This window comes from Diabrotica virgifera, chromosome 7, assembly GCF_917563875.1.
Source record: "Diabrotica virgifera virgifera chromosome 7, PGI_DIABVI_V3a".
NCBI classification, from domain to species: domain Eukaryota; kingdom Metazoa; phylum Arthropoda; class Insecta; order Coleoptera; family Chrysomelidae; genus Diabrotica; species Diabrotica virgifera.
In genome coordinates this window covers 110803455-110823834 of record NC_065449.1, presented here as the reverse complement: position 1 = coordinate 110823834, position 20380 = coordinate 110803455, and the positions used below count along the sequence as shown (strand labels likewise).

General features: G+C 33.9%; 2 protein-coding genes across 12 annotated transcripts in view; one reads left to right on the top strand and one right to left on the bottom strand.

The window, feature by feature from the left end:
- Nucleotides 1–20380, top strand: part of LOC126888329 (collagen alpha-1(III) chain-like) — a 68234-nt gene that overhangs the window by 7863 nt on the left and 39991 nt on the right. The gene's annotated exons all lie outside the window — the stretch shown is intronic.
- LOC126888330 (clumping factor B-like) lies at nt 4851–12823 on the bottom strand. Of its 4 annotated transcripts, none has more exons than XM_050656485.1 (6): nt 12597–12823; nt 5737–5838; nt 5558–5671; nt 5379–5492; nt 5200–5313; nt 4851–5020 (listed from the first exon to the last, which is right to left on the bottom strand). In XM_050656485.1, exons 1-6 carry the CDS (start codon nt 12760–12762, stop codon nt 4851–4853), a joined length of 780 nt encoding a protein of 259 aa, XP_050512442.1. In that variant the 5' UTR covers nt 12763–12823. The 4 variants fall into 4 exon arrangements, with proteins under 4 accessions (XP_050512442.1, XP_050512439.1, XP_050512441.1 ...); XM_050656482.1 differs by having other exon boundaries at nt 4851–5134; nt 12597–12822; XM_050656484.1 differs by lacking the exon at nt 5200–5313 and having other exon boundaries at nt 4851–5134.

The following is a 20380-nucleotide window of genomic DNA, read 5'->3' as shown; positions in this document are numbered from 1 at the left end:
TAATAACGTTATATAACAAATTTTGCTTATAATTTGTCCCTCTATCGACTTATGGTATTATTTTTAATAAAATAATTTTCACCCCCGAGAAGGGGTGGCATCCACCCCCATAGTAAAAGCGCAAGTTGGCATCATGTCACCTTTGTTCCTTGAGGTATCCTCTAATTACTCACCAATTTTTATGAAAATCAATGGAGGTTCAACGAAATCGGAGGTGAAAACCTTCAGTGACTGCACTAGAATGCATCTTTGCTTAACTCCACTTTATAAAGCTAGATCTTCTATCATTTCTTCCGCATGTTCCAGTCTGGCTCTGTATACCTTGTAGAATAATCTGATTAGGTTTATGTATTCCGTCGGTAGTCAATATTGTTTCAGAACTTTCCACATTTGCTCTCTGTTTATACTATCGAAGGACTTTTCGACGTCCATAAACATAATATATGTATTTCTTTGTCATTCTAATTTATTTCAATATATTTGTAAGAGTACAAAAATGTGGTGGGTAGCCTATTTTTCATGATATATTGTTGCTGTTCTTTTTTAGCTATCATCCAGTCTTTCTCTTCTTCTTCTTATTCTGTCTGGCACTTTGGTATTCTAGCTGACTGGTATTCGAGCGCCAGTCTGATTACATTATTTTGGTGTTTCCTTAGTGCATGTCCAATCCATTTCGATTTCCTTTTTTTAATCCTAACTGTTTTTCTTTTGTTCTATTCTTCTCAATAACGATTTATTTATAAAGGTTTGTAGTTTTTTGGTAGTCGTTTCGTTCTTCTTTAAAAATTCTGCGCCATAAAATAATATTCTCGTAATACAACCATTACATATTTTGATTTTGCATATTGTGCATGTGCCTTTACTATTCGTTTTTCTACATCTGATCTGCTACCGCCATTTTTCCTCTGATATGTAAAGTTGTCTACTTCTTTTATTTGTGTTCCATTTATTTTAATTTTAGTTTCTAAGCTGCTTTTTTTAAGAGTTTCTTATTTTCTGTATTTATATTATTGACGATTACATATGTGTATTTTGCATGCTTGTAGATCTTCTTCTGCATATGATTGATGTGTTCGATTAGGAGAAAAATGTTTTCTCTGAACTCCAAGTCCTCCAACTAGTTGTGTAATTTTCACCTTATACCTAGTGTGTATCGTTTACTTTCTCCATGATCCAATCCGTTATGATTAGGATTAGTGTCAGGGACAGAACGCATCCTTGCTTAACCCCACTTTGTATAGCTATATCTTCTACCATTTCTTCCGCATGTTCCAGTATGGCTCTGTATACCTTGTATACCTTGTAGAATGATCTGATTAGGTTTATGTATTTCGTCGGTAGTCTATATTTTTTCAGAATTTTCCACATTTGCTCTCTGTTTATACTATCGAAGGACTTTTCGAAGACCATAACCATAATATTTATATTTCTTTGCCATTAGCTAATTTATTTCAAGATATTTGTAAGAGTACAAAAATGTGGTGGGTAGTAGAGAGTTTAGCACGAAAGCCTGCTTGGTTGTTTCTTAGTTTCTTGTCTAGCTCTGGCTTCAGTTTGTTCAATATGATCTTGGACATTTTATTGGATATGGCGCTCAACATTTGTATTGCTCGCCAATTCTCGCATCTACTTAGAGCGCCCTTTTTTGGTATATTAATAATTACACCCTCGTTCTGTTCATTTGGTAGATTCTCGTCGACCCATGTCTTATTAAGGAGTTTGTGTAACATTTCAACTGATTCGTTTGCGTCGTCTTTTATTAAATCTATCGGTGGGTTGTCACCTCCAGCTGCTTTATTTTTTTTTTGTAGTTGTTTCTGTGTGTTTCGTATTTTTTCGTAATTTCATCGATGTTAACTCATCTATTTAATTTTCTTTATCTATATCTGGTATTGCCTTGTAATTGGTATTTCTTCGAAGTGTTCTTTCCACCTTTTCATTTATGTATTTATGTATGTATTTCATATTCTGCTTTAATTATATTTGCTACATCTATTTTTATTTTTGATTTGTTTATTACTTTTTAGTGTTTTTCCTGTCAAATTTTGTATGGTGTTATATTATGTTATCAGGTGGCTTTCTTATGCAACTATTTACGTAATTCCTCTTATCTTTTCAGGCTTCCTTTTTAACGTGTCCCTCTTTTTTAATGTCTTTCGGGTAACCCATTTTCTGTTTTTCCTATTTTGCATTCCAATCTGTTCATTTGCAGTTTTTGATATTATGCCCTTAACGTTCCTCCATAACAATTATAATTATAGTTGCTTAAGTTGGAGCCTACTCAATCAAATATTAAATTTTAGTCTTTCCTTGTTGTATGTAAGGTCTTTTTATATTGCTTAGGAATATTGAATATTTTGGTCGTAATACCTTTTAATAAAATTTAAGATCATTAGTTTAATCGATACTAATCACAATTATTTATCTACTTCGACTATTTCTTACTTATATTTTATTTGGCTCATTTTTAATTAGATTGATGATCTTCCAGTTTGTCGTCTTTACAGTAGAATTTATCAACTACCATCTCATATCTGTGAAACGTCATGGAAGAAAAGGGGCTATCCGAAATACCTTTGAAATGCTTATCTCTTTCTTAAAGCGCTGTCTCCGTTCCAAAAGCTGGCAATCATCAAAGCTATTCGTACCTTCGAGACCGAGGTTTTAAATGTATGGTTATTAGTAATTTTGAACCATTGAATCAGATTATTCAGCCAGTAATTAATATATTTTCCTTCTCTCTTCTCTCACTGATTTTCTCTACATTATGTCGAAGTAATTAATACTTCGACTGGCCCAACGAAGACTGTAGTAACTCATTTTTTATGTAATTGAGATAATTATAAAAATGTATTTACACTGTTACCAAAATTCATTAATCTATTAAATGGATGTTTTTATAGCATTAAGTGATACTTTTAATAATGATCTTACAAGGGTAAAACAGATTTAAGACAGAAATGGTCATAAGTGACTTTTGAATGAGTTACTATAGTTTTCGATGGAGATATTTTTAAAGTAATAAATACCAGAATTATTTGTTTCTTAACTTTATTTATATAAAATGCTACATTTTGAAGAAGCTACTGATATAATTTGCAGTTTTATATTTTAATTCAATTTTCCTCATCCGACTCTTCTTCGCTCTCAACTGAATCAACTTCGAGCTCGACTTTTGGAGGTACATAACTCTTTGAATTAAGATTTTTATAAAATCCATGGTACATTGTGGGTATTTTGCCGGTATTACACAGCCACAGTAATCCTTTTAGATTTTTTTCTTCAATTGGTAATGGTGCATCATACAGTTTCGGTGGAAATTTGATAGTAGTGGAAGGCCGTCCTCTGCATTTTCGATTTAATTTTATGTCACAACCTCTAAAACCATCATCGAATTCGTATTTAAACATTATAGAATTTTGGTGTTCATGCGAAAATTTTATTTCTCGTATTTTGCTAACTTTTATTGATTTCTTTTCGTTGTCAAGTTTCCAATTCTCGGTATCAGTCAGTTTTTTAAAATTAAAAAAATTATCTTGGGACATTTCCGTAACATCATAAACTCTTCCTGTAGTTTTAGCCATTCTAATTAATGTAACCCACTGTTCTGGCACATATACAACCGATTGCCTTTTCTTTGCATTTTCGATAACAGCATGCATACTGTCACCCTCGTTCTGAGTGTGGCCTTTTTCCAGAAATCTGTGAACAATATCAATATGGAAATGAGCAGCAGCAAAAGCAAACATCGAAAACACAAAACGATTCCTATTTTGTCCCCCACAGTTGTCGGAGTAGAATATTATCGTTTTAACACTTTGTTGTGCCTTGAGATCTAAAAATTTCCAGAGGCAACTGGCAATTTCATTAGGACCTCTTTTAGCCACCTGCTCGTGCCATACATAGCAGTAACCCTGATTATTTCCAACATCATAAACTGTAAAGTTATATGTAGAGTATTTGCTTTTGTAGTAAAAATCACTTACGTTAGACAAAGGGGTAGCTAAAACCTTTTGAAGGTCAAAGCAAGCCACACACAAGCTCTTATCATCTAGTGCAAGCTGTTTGTCTATGTCTTTTAAGTTTCTGATAACTTCTTTGTTTTTCATATGGGACTCATATTGTTCGAGCAATTTTGCTTTTTCAGCATCACTAGCCATATTAAAAACAGAACAAACAGTACACTGGTCCTTTTTTGGTTTAAAGAACCCAATATTGAACTGTTCATTGAAAATATCTCTATACTGGCGTGACGTGGCAGCTGTAGTGATGTTATTTTTTTTGCAATGCTCGTTGTACAATCGGTACATTTTCTGGATAGTTAGCCCTTCTTCAAGGTACATCTTCATCGTATTCTTACGGGTATAATGGGAAGGTACTACAGGAAACTGACTTATGTGATTTTTTACGTTGTCTATAAGTATTGGTGATAGTTTATGTGGTATTTTAGTGTGCTTTCCACGTTTATCTTCCTCTAATGATCCACCATCTTTCAGTTTCCTTAATGCTGTAGTGATCCAAGTTTCTGAAACGTTAAGGGTTTCCAAAAACATAGTTTTGCAAACACGTTGTTTTTCATTGCGAATGTAGAAGTAATATTTTCGAGAGTAATTTCTTCGAGACCGTTGTTCTGCAGTAATAGTTACTTGTTTTTTGGCAACCTGTCTCACATGACGAGCAATAAAATCCCACTTTCTAGTATGATCTTTTAACTTCCAAAATTCATTGAAACAAAGGTCTCTATCTTCTTTAGCTATTTTGGTAGCACATTTTAGTCTACATGTGTTTGCGCATAGTGCACCCATCTGTCTTCCTTTAATTTGAATACCTTTTCGATTTTCATGTTCAAGTCACAGGTTTAGACTTGTTTTAGATTTTTCATCCGTCCACTCACTAACGTCTCTAATTATTTTCCTACTTACTCTCTCTATATTGCCTCTGCTTCTTCTCTTTCTATTTGTGGTTGCTTCAGTTATATTCTTATTAGGTTCAATTATTACTTCAGGGATGTTTTTGTCTTCTGTCGGAATGTAATCTGGGTCAGTATCAGAGTCTGCATGAAATGGTTCCTCGTCGCTTTCATTCTCAATTATTTCATTTTCATTCCTATTGGCTTCATTCTCTTCTAAGCTTACTAAAATTAAACAAAAATGAGGTAAATGCCTACGTAATATTTTTTCATGCGGAATTTAAACCAACCTGTCGGAATGTAATCTGGGTCAGTATCAGAGTCTGCATGAAATGGTTCCTCATCGCTTTCATTCTCAATTATTTCATTTTCATTCCTATTGGCTTCATTCTCTTCTAAGCTTACTAAAATTAAACAAAAATGAGGTAAATGCCTACGTAATATTTTTTCATGCGGAATTTAAACCAACCTGTCGGAATGTAATCTAGGTCAGTATCAGAGTCTGCATGAAATGGTTCCTCATCGCTTTCATTCTCAATTATTTCATTTTCATTCCTATTGGCTTCATTCTCTTCTAAGCTGACTAAAATTAAACAAAAATGAGGTAAATGCCTACGTAATATTTTTTCATGCGGAATTTAAACCAACCTGTCGGAATGTAATCTGGGTCAGTATCAGAGTCTGCATGAAATGGTTCCTCATCGCTTTCATTCTCAATTATTTCATTTTCATTCCTATTGGCTTCATTCTCTTCTAAGCTTACTAAAATTAAACAAAAATGAGGTAAATGCCTACGTAATATTTTTTCATGCGGAATTTAAACCAACCTGTAAAACATTCAGGATTAATATCAGTCTCGTGGTCACCAGGATCCTCATTCGCCTTTTTGTATTTGCTTTCTTCTACAATACTTTCAGCAATATGTTTACCTTAAAAAATAAGTAGGTTTTTACTTTGCTGTTATTATTTTAAATAAAGTTTATTATAAATTTACCTTCAAAAGAACGATAAGAAATATCCGTTTCAGTGTTTTTATACGCTTTCTCAGCTAATTCCAATATTAACTCACTTCTGGAACACATTATGGCAATTATAACAAAACTAAACTTTTGAACATAACCTTAAACTAACGCAGAATACCGTAGTAACTCATGTTACGATACCTATGCTATCGCCTCAGATAACAACGAAGACTATTGTAACTCAAGATACGATGATTTTCTACGGTTGTTTTTCATAAATCGGAGATACTATAAAACTCTTACACGTAATATTGGTTGCATAACTACGTTTACTGAGATACGATTCTTTCCTGGGGAAGATATCATTATGTTTTATTGTTTTGCGCTCGTAACTCAAAAAGTGGAAAATTTGAGTTACTACAGTCTTCGTTGGACCATTCGACTTGTCACCTCTCGTAACATATCCAATTCTGATTTTAGTAGTTATAACAACTTTTTTTTTCATACGCCTTAACAAATCAGTATTGGTGATTCTCTGTATCTGATTTTAAACTTTTTAATATTACACTAAACTCATTATACAGAAATTCCACTTCATTGACATATTTTATTTCTGCAGTAGGGCCATATACCTGTTTTATTTCCGATATTACGAAAATGCCTACTCTATTTATACAAGAATAAAAAACCGCTAAACGCCGTAAAAATGAGTGGCGCGTACAATATTCCAGCCCAGAAAAGATCTGATATGAATATTACGTAACGCGAAAATGTATTTTCATTTTGCTGCAAAACAAAATTGTAGTTTTATTTTAAAAGATTTTTTCATAATATTTGTCCAATTTGAGGTAAAACGCGCCACAAAAGGGTATATTGATACAGTTTGAATTTTGAATCTCTTTTGTGGCGCGTTTACTTCAAATTTAGCAAATATCAAAAAATATTTAAAATAAAATTAGAATTTTGTTTTGCATCAAAATGAAAATACATTTTCGCGCCACGTAATATTCATATCAGATCTTTTCTAGCTGGAATATTGTATGCGCCACTCATTTTTACGGCGTTTAGCGGTTTTTATTCTTGTATCAGGAGTTTTTCAAAGTTATTTATAAATTAAATGTATAAAGTTGAATGAAATGTTTCGATTACACGTTAAGCTTTATAAATGGTCGCCTTTGTCGCATTATCTCCCAAATGATCTAGTGTCCATCGAATGTACACTAGATTTTCTTTCTATTCGAGATAGATTGAAAAAATATTGGGATGGCCGGTAAATGAACTCGGATTGCCCGTTGCCAGATCAAATTAGCGTCGTAACCACTACAACTACATAAACCATTTAGGGAATAGTTTTAATTGGATTATACTTTTGTAGCTTAATAACTTCTAAACGGCTTAACCGATTTTGTTCACTAAACATGAGTTTGAAACGTAATGACAAGTAGTATCTTATGCATCTAAGGTCAAGTGTGATAACTGAAGCTACTATAGGAATTATTGAGCTTGAAAAACCGTTTTTCCCATAAGAAATAAATTTGATCATAATTATGAGGCCTATAACTTAAAAATTCGAATTTTCCTGGATATAAGGTAGACACCGTAAGATTCGTCTACAGTCCTTCTACAAACGCTCAGTTATTGACGTAATCCGTAGGTTGAAATTTTAAGTAATTGTCGAAAAACCAAAATTTTCAAAGTTTAGTTTTTCAGTTTTTCGGCTATACTGAGCCGTGTGTATGTCTGATCCTGACAGCTTAGACAACATTTGAAAGCTTAACTCAACGCTATTGATTTGGTGTATTTACTGTTCTCCTGTCTCTTCTTGAACCGAAGATATATACGGCCAAAAAATATGCCGTTTTGTACTTACCAAGTCCTATAGCTGGCTTATGGGTAGTCAAAACTCACAAACTACACCGGTTCTGAATCGCCCCTCACCTCCTCTTCAAATGCAGAAAAAGAAATTCAGATCGGTTTAACTTTTCCACACACATACATACAGACATATCCACAAACATTTTCCGTTTTTTAAATAAAAATTGACTCATATTTCTGAGCTCGGTAACTTTTGAACGGTATAACCGATTTTCAAAATTAGACATGCGTTGGAAAGGTAATGATCGCTTCTATTACAAGCCGCAAAGGTCGGAGTTAAATTTTGAAAGTTTTTGGGAGTTTTGGGGACGAGAACGAAAAACAGACCCTAAATAGGAAGGGCCGTAAAATCCACACCCTTGGACCAAAATGGATGGTTGACACATGAATGGGTTAGTCTTTTTCTGAACTTTAAGATGGGAGTTGGCCCAGTTTTCAATTCAGTCAGATTTAGAAAATCGAAAATTTCGTGTATATATAGTGTCGCGTGTAGGGGATGTAGGTGTGCGCCACTGGCGAGAACTGCCATTCTCTGGTAATATTGTGGATCGCCATTAACATTCTCACTATAATAGAATATACCATATTTTTGTCTGTAAGTTCCTGAACCACGCCATTGTGATCCGCTTACACCAATATCTGACAGTTTTAAGCGTTTTGCCTCATGAACAAGATTTTAAAATTTACCGGAAGCATAAAGGCTTCTAACGTTTTATTTGTCTATCTTAACAGTGGATTTTGCTATTTTGAACTGAGGGATACTTAGTACCCCTTGCCCACCAAGGAACTGTCCGAAACTAATGGCCGTGATTTTGTTTTTCGCCATAGCCATATCCTGTTAAATAATTAACAGCAGTATCCTGCAGCTCAGACTCCGAATTACCAACAGGGAACATTCAATAGATATAGTTTTAAGCGTGACTAAGAATAATCAAATAAATCCGCGGTTCAACTAGATATAGGGTCGTTACTATTTCATCAACTAGACTTTTTAACTTATTATGATGCATACATACATGCACACTTATAGTAAGTTTGGGAGTGTGACTTACTGTCTCGCGCAGGTGGACAGGCTATTTCTACCAGTGGGGGAAGGAAAGGGCCTAGCCGGGTAAGATGATGAAAAGTGCCCCCAAGTCGATTCGAATTCCATAAAGGTCAACGTTTAGCATATATAGTGAAACAAACTTTTTGAAATTGCTAGCCCCCTAGGTGGTCATGTGACCCACCTAGAGCCTAATTAGGGTTTCTATGTTTTTATTTTTTATCTCAGCCGCATCGAGAACTAGCGAAAAACTTTAAATAAAACAGTTATAAGCTTTAAAAAGTTCTGTCCGAAATTTTTTTTTAATTTTTGGCGGGAAATTTAAATTTTAGAACGATTTTAAAGATTTAAATGAGTATAAAAAAATAACTAAGATATTCGTTTTCACGAAAAAAATATATAACGTGTATTTTTGCAAAATATTTCACCCTGAATTTTTTCAAATTTTTAAAATTGGTGAAACGCACCTTTAAAAATAAAAAATCGCATTTTTTCGGTTTTTTTTTTTTTCGTTTTTTGATACAATTTTTTATACATATTTTTTAAAAAAGGTAACACCGTCACTAGTATAGGTAAAAAACTGAAAAATAATTGGGGTTTGCTAAATAAAATTTTTTTGTAATGCCATTCATTTTTAAGATACAGGGCGTTGAAGAAAACAAAATTTTACACATTTTTTACGATTTTGCCGAAACTACTGGCAACATTGTAATAAAATTTAGCGAGTTTTAGGAGTTAGTTGTTGTGCATTTTTTGTCATACAACTAAGAATGTTATATTTATCATTGGCGCGCATAGGGGTAATGGTCTGAACTTCACCCCAATTATTTTTCAGTTTTTTACCTACCCCAGTAACGGTGTTACCTTTTTTGAAAAATATGTATAAAATTGTATCAAAAAAACGAAAAAAAAAAACGAAAAAATGCGGTTTTTTATTTTTAAAGGTACGTTTCACCAATTTTAAAAATTTGAAAAAATTCAAAGTGAAACATTATGCAAAAATACACGTTATATATTTTTTTCGTGAAAACGAATGTCTTAGTTATTTTTTTATACTCATTTAAAATTTTAAAATCGTTCTAAAATTTAAATTTCCCGCCAAAAATTAAAAAAAAAATTTTCGGACAGAAGTTTTTAAAGCTTACAACTTTTTTATTGAAAGTTTTTCGCTAATTCTCGATGCGGCTGAGATAAAAAATAAAAAACCTTAAAATCCTAATTAGGCTCTAGGTGGGTCACATGACCACCTAGAGGGCTAAAAATTTCAGAAAGTTAATTTCACTATATATGCTAAACGGTGACCTATATGATGGAATTCGAATCGAGTTGGGGCACTTTTCGTCATCTTACCCGGCTAGGCCCTTTAAAATAATTTTTAATATATATATTCAATTAAAGTGAATAATTACAAAACTGGCTGTTTCCATGTTAACACTAGTAAACAAGAACCACTGCGCATTGTCGAGTTATGAATCATATTCCCAAACTTAAGTTTGTTGCAGCTATCATGCTTAACTGGCAGGACAGTCGTAGCATAACTGGCTCATCATAAAGTGAAGTCTGTATTGTTACTACTACGTTTCCAAATCCCGAAATATAACACCCTCATGCCCAGAGTATGCGTGGTACAGATAGAAAATTGTGGTTTAATAGTCTAAGAGCTAGTGAACCCTCCGACTAACGGTCGTCCTGTAAGGCTAAAAATTTTTCTAGTGATAATTCATAGCACACCAAGGCTAAAAACCATGACCTAGCAGGCCTCAGCGGTGCATGTGTATCTACCAGGTGAATCGAAAAGTGCAAATTTAAGGGGTAAAATAAACTTTCCCCTGTAAGGTTTAAATTTAAGTATGTGTTTGAGTAAGTCATTTAGAAGAAATGTGTACAATGACAGGCAATTCTGAAGAGCATAAGACCTTACCAGGCGAGGGGAAAGATTAGAAGTTTTTCCTAAAATTATTCTTTTTGCATCGAACAAATTTTTTTTAGGTTTTTTGAATTATTTCAAACAGAAAACGTCTTTAGTGATTTTCTCTTAAGTTAATAGTTTTTGTTATATGAGCGATTGAAAATTTTGAAAATTGAGAAATCGGCCATTTTTAACCCTAAATCGGACATTTATCTAAAAATTTCAATGTTGCCAAGGTACGTAGATATTTTTTAAACATTGATTGATGAAATCCCGAAGAGTTTTTGGCAATAAAATATTGGAAATCCCTTTGTTTTTTTAATTGCTAATCAAGCAGGTGCGACACTGTAGTATAAGTGAGGACGTTTGAGTTTGCATAAATTCATTATCTCGAGAATGGGCAAATTTCAAGAGAAATTCTCAAACAGGTCGATTTTTATTTTTAAATTAGGACTTTTTGGCATATATATAATACTAGTGACGTCATCCATCTGAGTGTGATGACGTAATCGATGATTTTTTTAAATGAGAGTAGGGGTTGTGTGACAGCTCATTTGAAAGGTTATTGAATTTTCTATTCACTAATGTAAACATTAACATAATTATTAATACAGGGTGTACAAAAAAAATTTTTTTATTAAATTAACTTTGATTAAATTTGACAAATAGAAGAAAAATTTTTTTTGTACACCCTGTATAAATAATTATGTTAATGTTTATATTACTGAATAGAGAATTAAATAACCTTTCAAATGAGCTATCACACAATCCCTACTCTTATTTAAAAAAATCATCGATTACGTCATCACGCCCAGATGGATGACGTCACTAGTATTATATATATGCCAAAAAGTCCTAATTCAAAAATAAAAATCGACCTGTCTGAGGATTTCTCTTGAAATTTGCTCATTCTCGAGATAATGAATTTATGCATACTCAAACGTCCTCACTTATACTACAGTGTCGCACACGCTTCATTAGCAATTAAAAAAACAAAGGGGTTTTCGATATTTTATTGCAAAAAACTCTTCGGGATTTCATCAATCAATGTTTAAAAAATATCTACGTACCTTGGCAACATTGAAATTTTTAGATAAATGTCCGATTTAGGGTTAAAAATGGCCGATTTCTCAATTTTCAAAATTTTCAATCGCTCATATAACAAAAACTATTAACTTAAGAGAAAATCACTAAAGACGTTTTCTGTTTGAAATAATTCAAAAAACCTAAAAAAAATTCAATTGTTCGATGCAAAAAGAATAATTTTAGGAAAAACTCCTAATCTTTCCCCTCGCCTGGTAAGGTCTTATGCTCTTCAGAATTGCCTGTCATTGTACACATTTCTTCTAAATGACTTACTCAAACACATACTTAAATTTAAACCTTACAGGGGAAAGTTTATTTTACCCCTTAAATTTGCACTTTTCGATTCACCTGGTAGATACACATGCACCGCTGAGGCCTGCTAGGTCATGGTTTTTAGCCTTGGTGTGCTATGAATTATCACTAGAAAAATTTTTAGCCTTACAGGACGACCGTTAGTCGGAGGGTTCACTAGCTCTTAGACTATAAGTGGCGCCCAATATTCAATATGGGGGAATATAGTCTTTATAGGGTATGGGTGCATTGGTATATCTGACAAAATTACGTCCACGTCCCAAGTGGAATACGGAGAAAAAATGAAAAAGAGATAATCCAGAAAAGAACACAGAAATAAGGGAGGCTTCTGAGTCTACATATCAAAATGTAAAGTTAATGAACCAAGAGGCAATCCCGGAAGGGATGATCGTCTCTGCCCTAAATAGTTTAGGACTTAATCTAGATCCTACCAGAGAACAACAACCACAATTTTAACAATTTAGTTTTCATATTTTCTACAATTCTTAATCAACTTACCTAAATTTTGGCTAGACCGCCAAACTACTTCCGCAGTTTTTGTCGATAATCTAAAATCCTTTTCTTGGTAATCAATTCTGCCCAATAGTAAACCGTCGAAACCCACTTGAGCAAATATGGAAGCCATCTCTTTGCTATGACCAAATGGATCGATCTGCCATCCCATTTTTGGCCTACCGGATTCTCCAAAGGAATCATTTTTTTTTTCTGAAACGAAAACCACGTATATAAGTAATAGAGATTAAGGAAGATTGTGGTCATTGTTCTCTGATCCTACTGGCAAATCATTAGTATCGTAAGAGAGTTTCAGCAGAACGTGTTAAAATAAAATGAGTAGAGGGGCGATTTGAGATGAGGCCACTGTCTCTGCAGTTAACATCCCAAAAAAAAAACATTAGCACAGCAAGGGGCCTTCAGTAGAACTTATGCTATGAGAAAGATTGGTGTCGCCTTAATACCCAAACTTATATGTAGCAGTTTTGCTGAGGTCTTGAAGACTGGTGTAATAATTAATACCCGATGTATACTACACCAATTAGCTTCAGTACAACCTCTGTGAATATAAACAAACAATAAGGGAAAGTATACCGGCCACTAGAGATTTGGAAAACAAAAATATTGATGAAATAAATCAGCTATTAACCGATACATTAGCAAAGGCGGGAAAAGAGGTAGCACAAACAAGAATAAAAAAGGAAAACTATATATCCCAGGAAACAAAAAATCTCATGAGCAAAAGAAAAACACTAATAGAACAAGATAAGAGAAACACAGTAGATTACAAAGAGGTAAATAAAGCTATCAGAAGGAACATCAAGGAAAGTCAAAGGAGAGTACAGGAAGAAAAAAATAGAAAAAAACCATTGAACAAAATAAAAATATGAAGTGCTTAAAACGACAGCTTGGAAGCATACAGATTAATAGTATAAAGAACAAAGAAGGCATAGAGACCAATAATATAGAAGAAATTATACAAATAATACAAGAATAGTATAAAAACCTCTACAATACAAAACAGAAACCAACACAAGACCTCCTTAAGCAATTACAAATAAAAATAAAAATGTCAATTCCGACTTACAACCAGAAATCAGTAAGAATAAGATAAAAAGAGCACTCAAGGAGATGAAGAATAATAAATCGCCAGGAAAAGACGGGATAACTGTAGAAATGTTAAAAAATGGTGGGAAAACAACTAGATAAGTTTTGTACACACTTATGAATAAAATATTAATGACAAAACAAATACACAACACTTGGAACGAAGCAGTAACATTGTTACTATTTAAGAAAGAGATAAAAAGGATCTAAAGAATTACAGACCCATAACTTTACTAAATGTGATGCACAAACTATTAACCAATATATTAACAAACATATTAACAACTAAATTAGATGGATACCAGGCAAGAGAACAAGCTGGATTTAGAAAGAGCTTCAGTACAAGTGACCACCTTTTAACGATGAAGATATTAGCTAACGAATATCATATCCCGCTATACATGGCGTTTATTGACTTCGAAAAAGCATTTGATAGTGTGGAACACTTCGCAGTACAGAATTCCCTACAAAATAGCAGAATAGACTACAGATATACCGACTTAATTACAAATATATATAATAAGGCAACAACAACTATTAAGCTAATGAAACAAACGGAGCCTATTAAAATAAACCGAGGAGTAAGACAAGGAGATACCATCTCGCCCAAGCTATTCAACCAAGCGCTAGAAGATGTGTTCAAACAACTGCACTGGGATGGTTTGGGTATAAACATAAACGGGCAATATCTGAATCACTTACGATATGCTGATGATATTGTATTAATAGCAGAAAGAAGTGAAGAATTACAAAGAATGATGAAAGAACTAGATAGATAATCGACAAAGATAGGACTGAAGATGAATTACAGTAAAACAAAAACCATGACAAATCAACAAGAAGAACTAGTAATTACAGTGGCACAAACAAGAATAGAACAAGTAAAAGAGTATATATATCTAGGACAAATCACTAGAATAAATAAGAAAATCAGACCAAATAAATAAAGAGAAGAATAAGATTGTCCTGGACATCATTCGGAAAACTGTCTTATATTCTAAAGAACAGAAAATACCCGCAATACATAAAAACAAAAGTCTTCAATCAATGTATACTCCCTGTTTTAATATATGGCTCTCAGACATGGACGTTTACAAAAGAGAATGTGGAAAAATAGCAAAGACAGAAAGAGCCATGGAAAGACAAATGCTGAACATTAAATTATCAGACAGGAAAAGAAACGAATGGATCCGTAACAAAACAAAAGTGGAAGACGTCTCTACCCAAGTAGCAAAGCTTAAATGGAAGTTCGCCGGATACACCCTACGGCAGAAGGATGAAAGATGGACTAAGATGATTATACATTGGAGACCATGGAACCACAAACGAAAAAGGGGAAGGCCACAGATGCGATGGTCACATGACCTGAAGAAACACACTGGGTCAAAATGGATGCAAATTGCCCAAGATAGAGAGGCATGGAAGAAGGAAGAGGAGGCCTATATCCAAGGATGGATGTTTAGGACTGATTAGATAGATAGATAGATATACAACCTCTGTAGGACAAACTGCTTCCAGACAAAAAGAAAAAATCTATTCAAATAAATGGAAACGGTTAAAAACTGATGAAACGTTAACATTTCGAGCCGTAAGTTATAACAAACTAAAAAAATATGTAAATATTTGTCAATTCCAAAATATTTAGATTGTTTTTGATTTTTATTTTTGACTGTTAAAATCCTGACATTTCAGTATTTTTTTTATTTACAATTGTATACTACACTGTGTGATATTGTAAAATAGAACATGACTGTTTCAGTGAACCGTCAACTAGGCACAAAAACAATATGTTGGCATTTTGATAAGACATTTTTTGTACTAAATTCGAAAGCGGTTAAAATAATATCCGCGGATAAGGAGATATTTATATACATTTCTTAACGAATTTATCGACAACTTTAAGAACAAGAGTGGATTACAAAATATCTAATCTCTAGTTAATAGAATATAGTTTTTAAGTAATTCAAAACTTTGTTTGTTTTGTTTTTATCCATCGCGCATCGTTTCAATTTACACACATTTTTAAATTAAGTTAAATATCAATCTGGTGTTGATATATTGATATTAATTTTGAAATTTAAGCAATTACTGGAGTTTATGGATAGGAAAAACTTACCGGTTATAACCTAAAACCGGTTTTTTTTTCTTCTGCAATAATCGGTTTTTCGTTTGTTTTTTTTGTCACAGTTATAACCGGTTTTTTCTTTTTAAAGTAATAACCGGTGAAAAACCGGGTAAGTGGAAAAAATATTGAATTCAGAGAAAAATGTGAAAATTTTTCACCCACCGCGCGAAAATGAGAATTTTGAGCTAACTGAAACCGATTTCACAACACTGATGAGTGATTGCTATACTGATATGGACTGATATACATTCGAATGGAGTATCGCAAACTGAAGCGCAATGTAAATGTAACCTATTGGGTATTGGCTGTGACTAAAAAAACCGAACACCGGTTTTTTTGACCGGTTATAACCGGTAGGTTAAACCGTAGGTAAAAAAAAACGGTATAACCTAAAACCGGTGTTTTGTCAACAACCGCCATCCCTACTGGAGTTTATAGGTACTAAACGAAAGATTTTCTGTAGATAACATAGTGAAATGCATTATAGCTTAAATACTTCTGAGTACGGTTATCAAGCTTACACTTTTAAAAGGTAAATTATTCAAATCTGTCTTTCCATTATGTTCTTGGTGTAGCCACATGTTATTTATCTTCTTTGATTCGTAAGCTAACTTATTTTGCCTTATATTTTATTAAAATTGTGTTGAGTTTAATTAAATTTTTCTTGACACTAATAGGTATATATCGTACTATATCCATATCGTCAGCGAAAGCCAATACAGTCGAACCCACTTATTATAATACCGGTTAACGTAATATCCCGGTTTAAGGAATCAAAATTTGAGGTCCCAAAACGGTTTTAATATGCACATATGATTGGTTATCAGAATATCCCTGTTATAGGAATTCTTTTGCTTGGCACGAAGGCTATTCCAATAAGCGGGTTCGATTGCATAACGCAAGGACCTTTAATTTATAGAGGAGAGTTTACTTGTTTGTTTTTTGCAGGATGCTTACTAAAGCGATGTTAAAGATTTGTGTGGATAACGTAGGTATATCTCTGATTAAGACCACAATTGATTGTAAATAGTGTCGACAGCTATCTTTTAAGTCTTTCTGCACTTTCGCATTCCTTTACACAAGTTTTTGTTAAATTAATCAACTTCTTCGTTATGATCAGTTCTACCACGACATTCCACAGCCCCAATTTTATAATGCTATCATGACTGCTTACATTGCTTACAATCCATGAAGAGCAGCTGATGCAGTGTATTGTTGGATTTCCAGCATTTGTCCATTATTGTCTAATCGTAAAAATCTGATAATTTTTAATCGGTTTTTCAGATTAAAGACAACAGTCAGACCAATCCTAACATATGCAGCAGAGACAAGGACAGATACAAGAAAGACGAAACAACAAATCAACAATATCGAAATAAAAGTATTAGGACCAATAGTGGGCATATCATTAAGAGACAGACAAAGCAACAGAAGTACATGCGAACAATGCAAAATTCAAAATATTAACAGGTGGATAAAAACAAAAAAAAATGGAAGGAACATGTAAACTGAATGGTACCAGATAGATTAGCCAACATCTGTAAAAATAACAAGCTGTATAGCAGAAGATCCGTTGGAAGGCCGCCGAAAAGGTGGAAAAGCAATGTACAGTTAACAATAACTGAAACAGAATAAGACGCAGGCAAACAGGAGTAATCCTAGTCGCACGAAAAAGAGGATGGTTTTTCCTAAAACCACACTGATAATTTTTTATCTGATATTCCACGTACTTAGTCAATTGTTCAAATTGTATTGGAGAAAATACTTATACCTGTCTATATTCCTACAGATTGCGAACAAACTTTCTATTGATCTGTTATTATGGCAGCAAGTACAGCTAGAGCACAACGTGACACTTATTCCGGTATGTCACAACCTCAAGTTCAAGGAAGATTTAAGTATGGAGTAAAATATACATGAGCTGCAGGAGCAGTACAAGCTGATTCCGGAGGAACCGGATTTGTTAAGAATTTTACTAAGACTGGCCCGTTTATTCCAACAAAAATTGATTTTAGTGTTGCAAGAGAGAAACTATCACAGAAACAAGTTCAACGTGCGACAACAGTATCAAAAACTAATTCAAAAAGGGTGGCCATTCCTGATGAACCCAGTCCATCCACTACGGTGAGAGACCCATAAATGCAAAAAAAATTAAAAAACCAAATCCATAAAAATTAAATTCAAACCATGATCCAGTCAATTTGTACTCTACGAGCTCCCTAGTGGGAAAGTTTTGGGGTAGTTCTGATTTCTTTCATTATATATGGATTTTGGGCTGCTGAATCCGAATATGAGGTTTGCGGACAAAATTTCTTGCCGGAACTTTGAAAAAATCGAGAGAAAATCGAAAAATTTCAGCTTTTTTCCGCATTTCTGCTCAAATCTCGAAAACTATTAACTTTTAGTAAATGATCTTTTAACAGAAATTAAAGTACTTAAAATTATCTACAAACATCACTATTTACTTTTTTTTTCAGACAAACCGTTCGGTCTAAAGTTCAAGTTGAAAATTGCCAATTTTTAACGGTCTCGGCTAAACCCACTTTTTACATTCCAAAACTTTAGTTTTTATTAGAATGCTGTCATTTGATAAATTTCTCCTAGTTTTCTGTACAAATAATAAATGTTAGATCATAATATGAATATGGTATGTCTCTTCTCACAGCTTCCATAAATCCATTCCATTCTAATATACCGAGAATGTCTCTGCTTTTCCCTTAGAGCTACAGAAGATCAGGCACAAATGGAGTCACAGTTTCAGTTGGTGTGAACATTCCCTTCGGATCTTGATTTCTGATAAACCTTGAGGTTTTGTCCTTTCAAAATATATTAGTTGAAGAGCTCTCTGACTTCCATAAACCGCAGGTGCGGGTTTAGTTTTTAGCCGAGGAATAGATTGGTTAGGAGCTATTGCATGTTTTGGTGCAATACAAGAAATGCCACCCATGACGTAAAAAGTGTGGTATCCGTCGATTGTATGTACGTTAACCCTTTCTGTCCCAATGCTGCATATATATGTTTTTGAAAAAATGGGTCTGTATTCCCAGCCGCCGTATATATACGTTCAAGGTGTTATGGTCTCAATTTACCAAAGCCGAAAATATGCGTTGCTTATGAAATTTTAGACTCATTGGGGTCCCAATTCCGTAGAGATATGTCCAAAAATGTTATATTATTGTTACCAAACTCTCAAAATGTTGGCACCTAAGACAGGTCATGCGGACCCATTGCCGTATATATTTGTTCACATATTTTAGATATATGCTATATTGTAGCACTGGTGGCAACGCTTATAGGTAGCTGCTAGAAGGTGAAGCGTTTGTAGCCACAGAAAAGACCAGAAAAAAAGAAGCGAATCGAGATACATGTGTGCAAGATGCGGAGTCGGCCTTTGTGTAGTGTCATGTTTTGAGGAGTACCAAACAAAAGAAAACTTTTAAGGTTAATTTACATTACATTATTTTTTTTTAAGTTAGTTACATTTTTTCAAGTTGGTTTTGCTCTCTGATGGGTACTTTTGAAAAGAAAACGTTGGTTAAAAAAACTCATTAAAAACATGTTTTGGTCATTTATTTGTTTATTTATATGCGACGTATATATAAGGCAATGGGACTCTAAGCATGAAAAAACCTTTGGGATTGCGGGACCAACATGCAAATTAAGGCCTGGTATAGAAAGGGTTAAAATCAGCGTTTTCGTACACCTGTTGTGTAAAGCATGGCTGGTCAATTTTCTGCGGATCGCCTGCGATTGCTGACACTTCCAGATAAGCAACGTACTTGCTCAAAGTCTTGTAGCGGCAGTAAGGCCCAGATAGTAGTTGGTCTCACCATTCCTTGCAGGGTTGGCCGTTTTCTCTACAAAAAGTACGGCTCAAGAAAATAGGTTGATGTAGGGATTTTTGATTTTGTTCACCCTATACAGCTGTTCGCCTGGAAGTGTCAGCATTCGCAGGCGTTCAGCAGAAAATTGACCTGTCGTGCTTTACACAGCAGGTGTACGATAACGCTGATTTTAACGTACATACAATGGACGAACACCACACTTTTCACGTTATATGTGGCATTTCTTGTATTGCACCAAAACATGCAGTAGCTCCTAAGCAATCCATTCCTCGGATAAAAAAGAAACCCGCGCCTGAGGTTTATGGAAGTCAGGGACCTGTTCAACCAATTCATTTTAAAAGCACATAACCTTAAGGTTTATCAGAAATCAAGATAACAGATCCGAAGGAAATGTTCACCAACTGAAACTGTGACTCCATCTGTGCCTGATCTTCTGTGGCCCTAAGGGAAAAGCAGAGATATTCCCGTCCTCTTAGGACGGAATATACTCATGGAAGCTGTCAAAAGGAACATACCATACCTATGAACTAACATTTATTATTTGTACAGAAAACTAGGAGAAATTTATCAAATGACAGCATTCTAATAAAAAATAAAGTTTTGGAATATAAAAAGTGGGTTTTGCCGAGACCGTTAAAAATTGGCAATTTTCAACTTGTACTTTAGACCGAACGGTTCATCCGAAAAAAAAAGTAAATAGTGATATTTGTAGA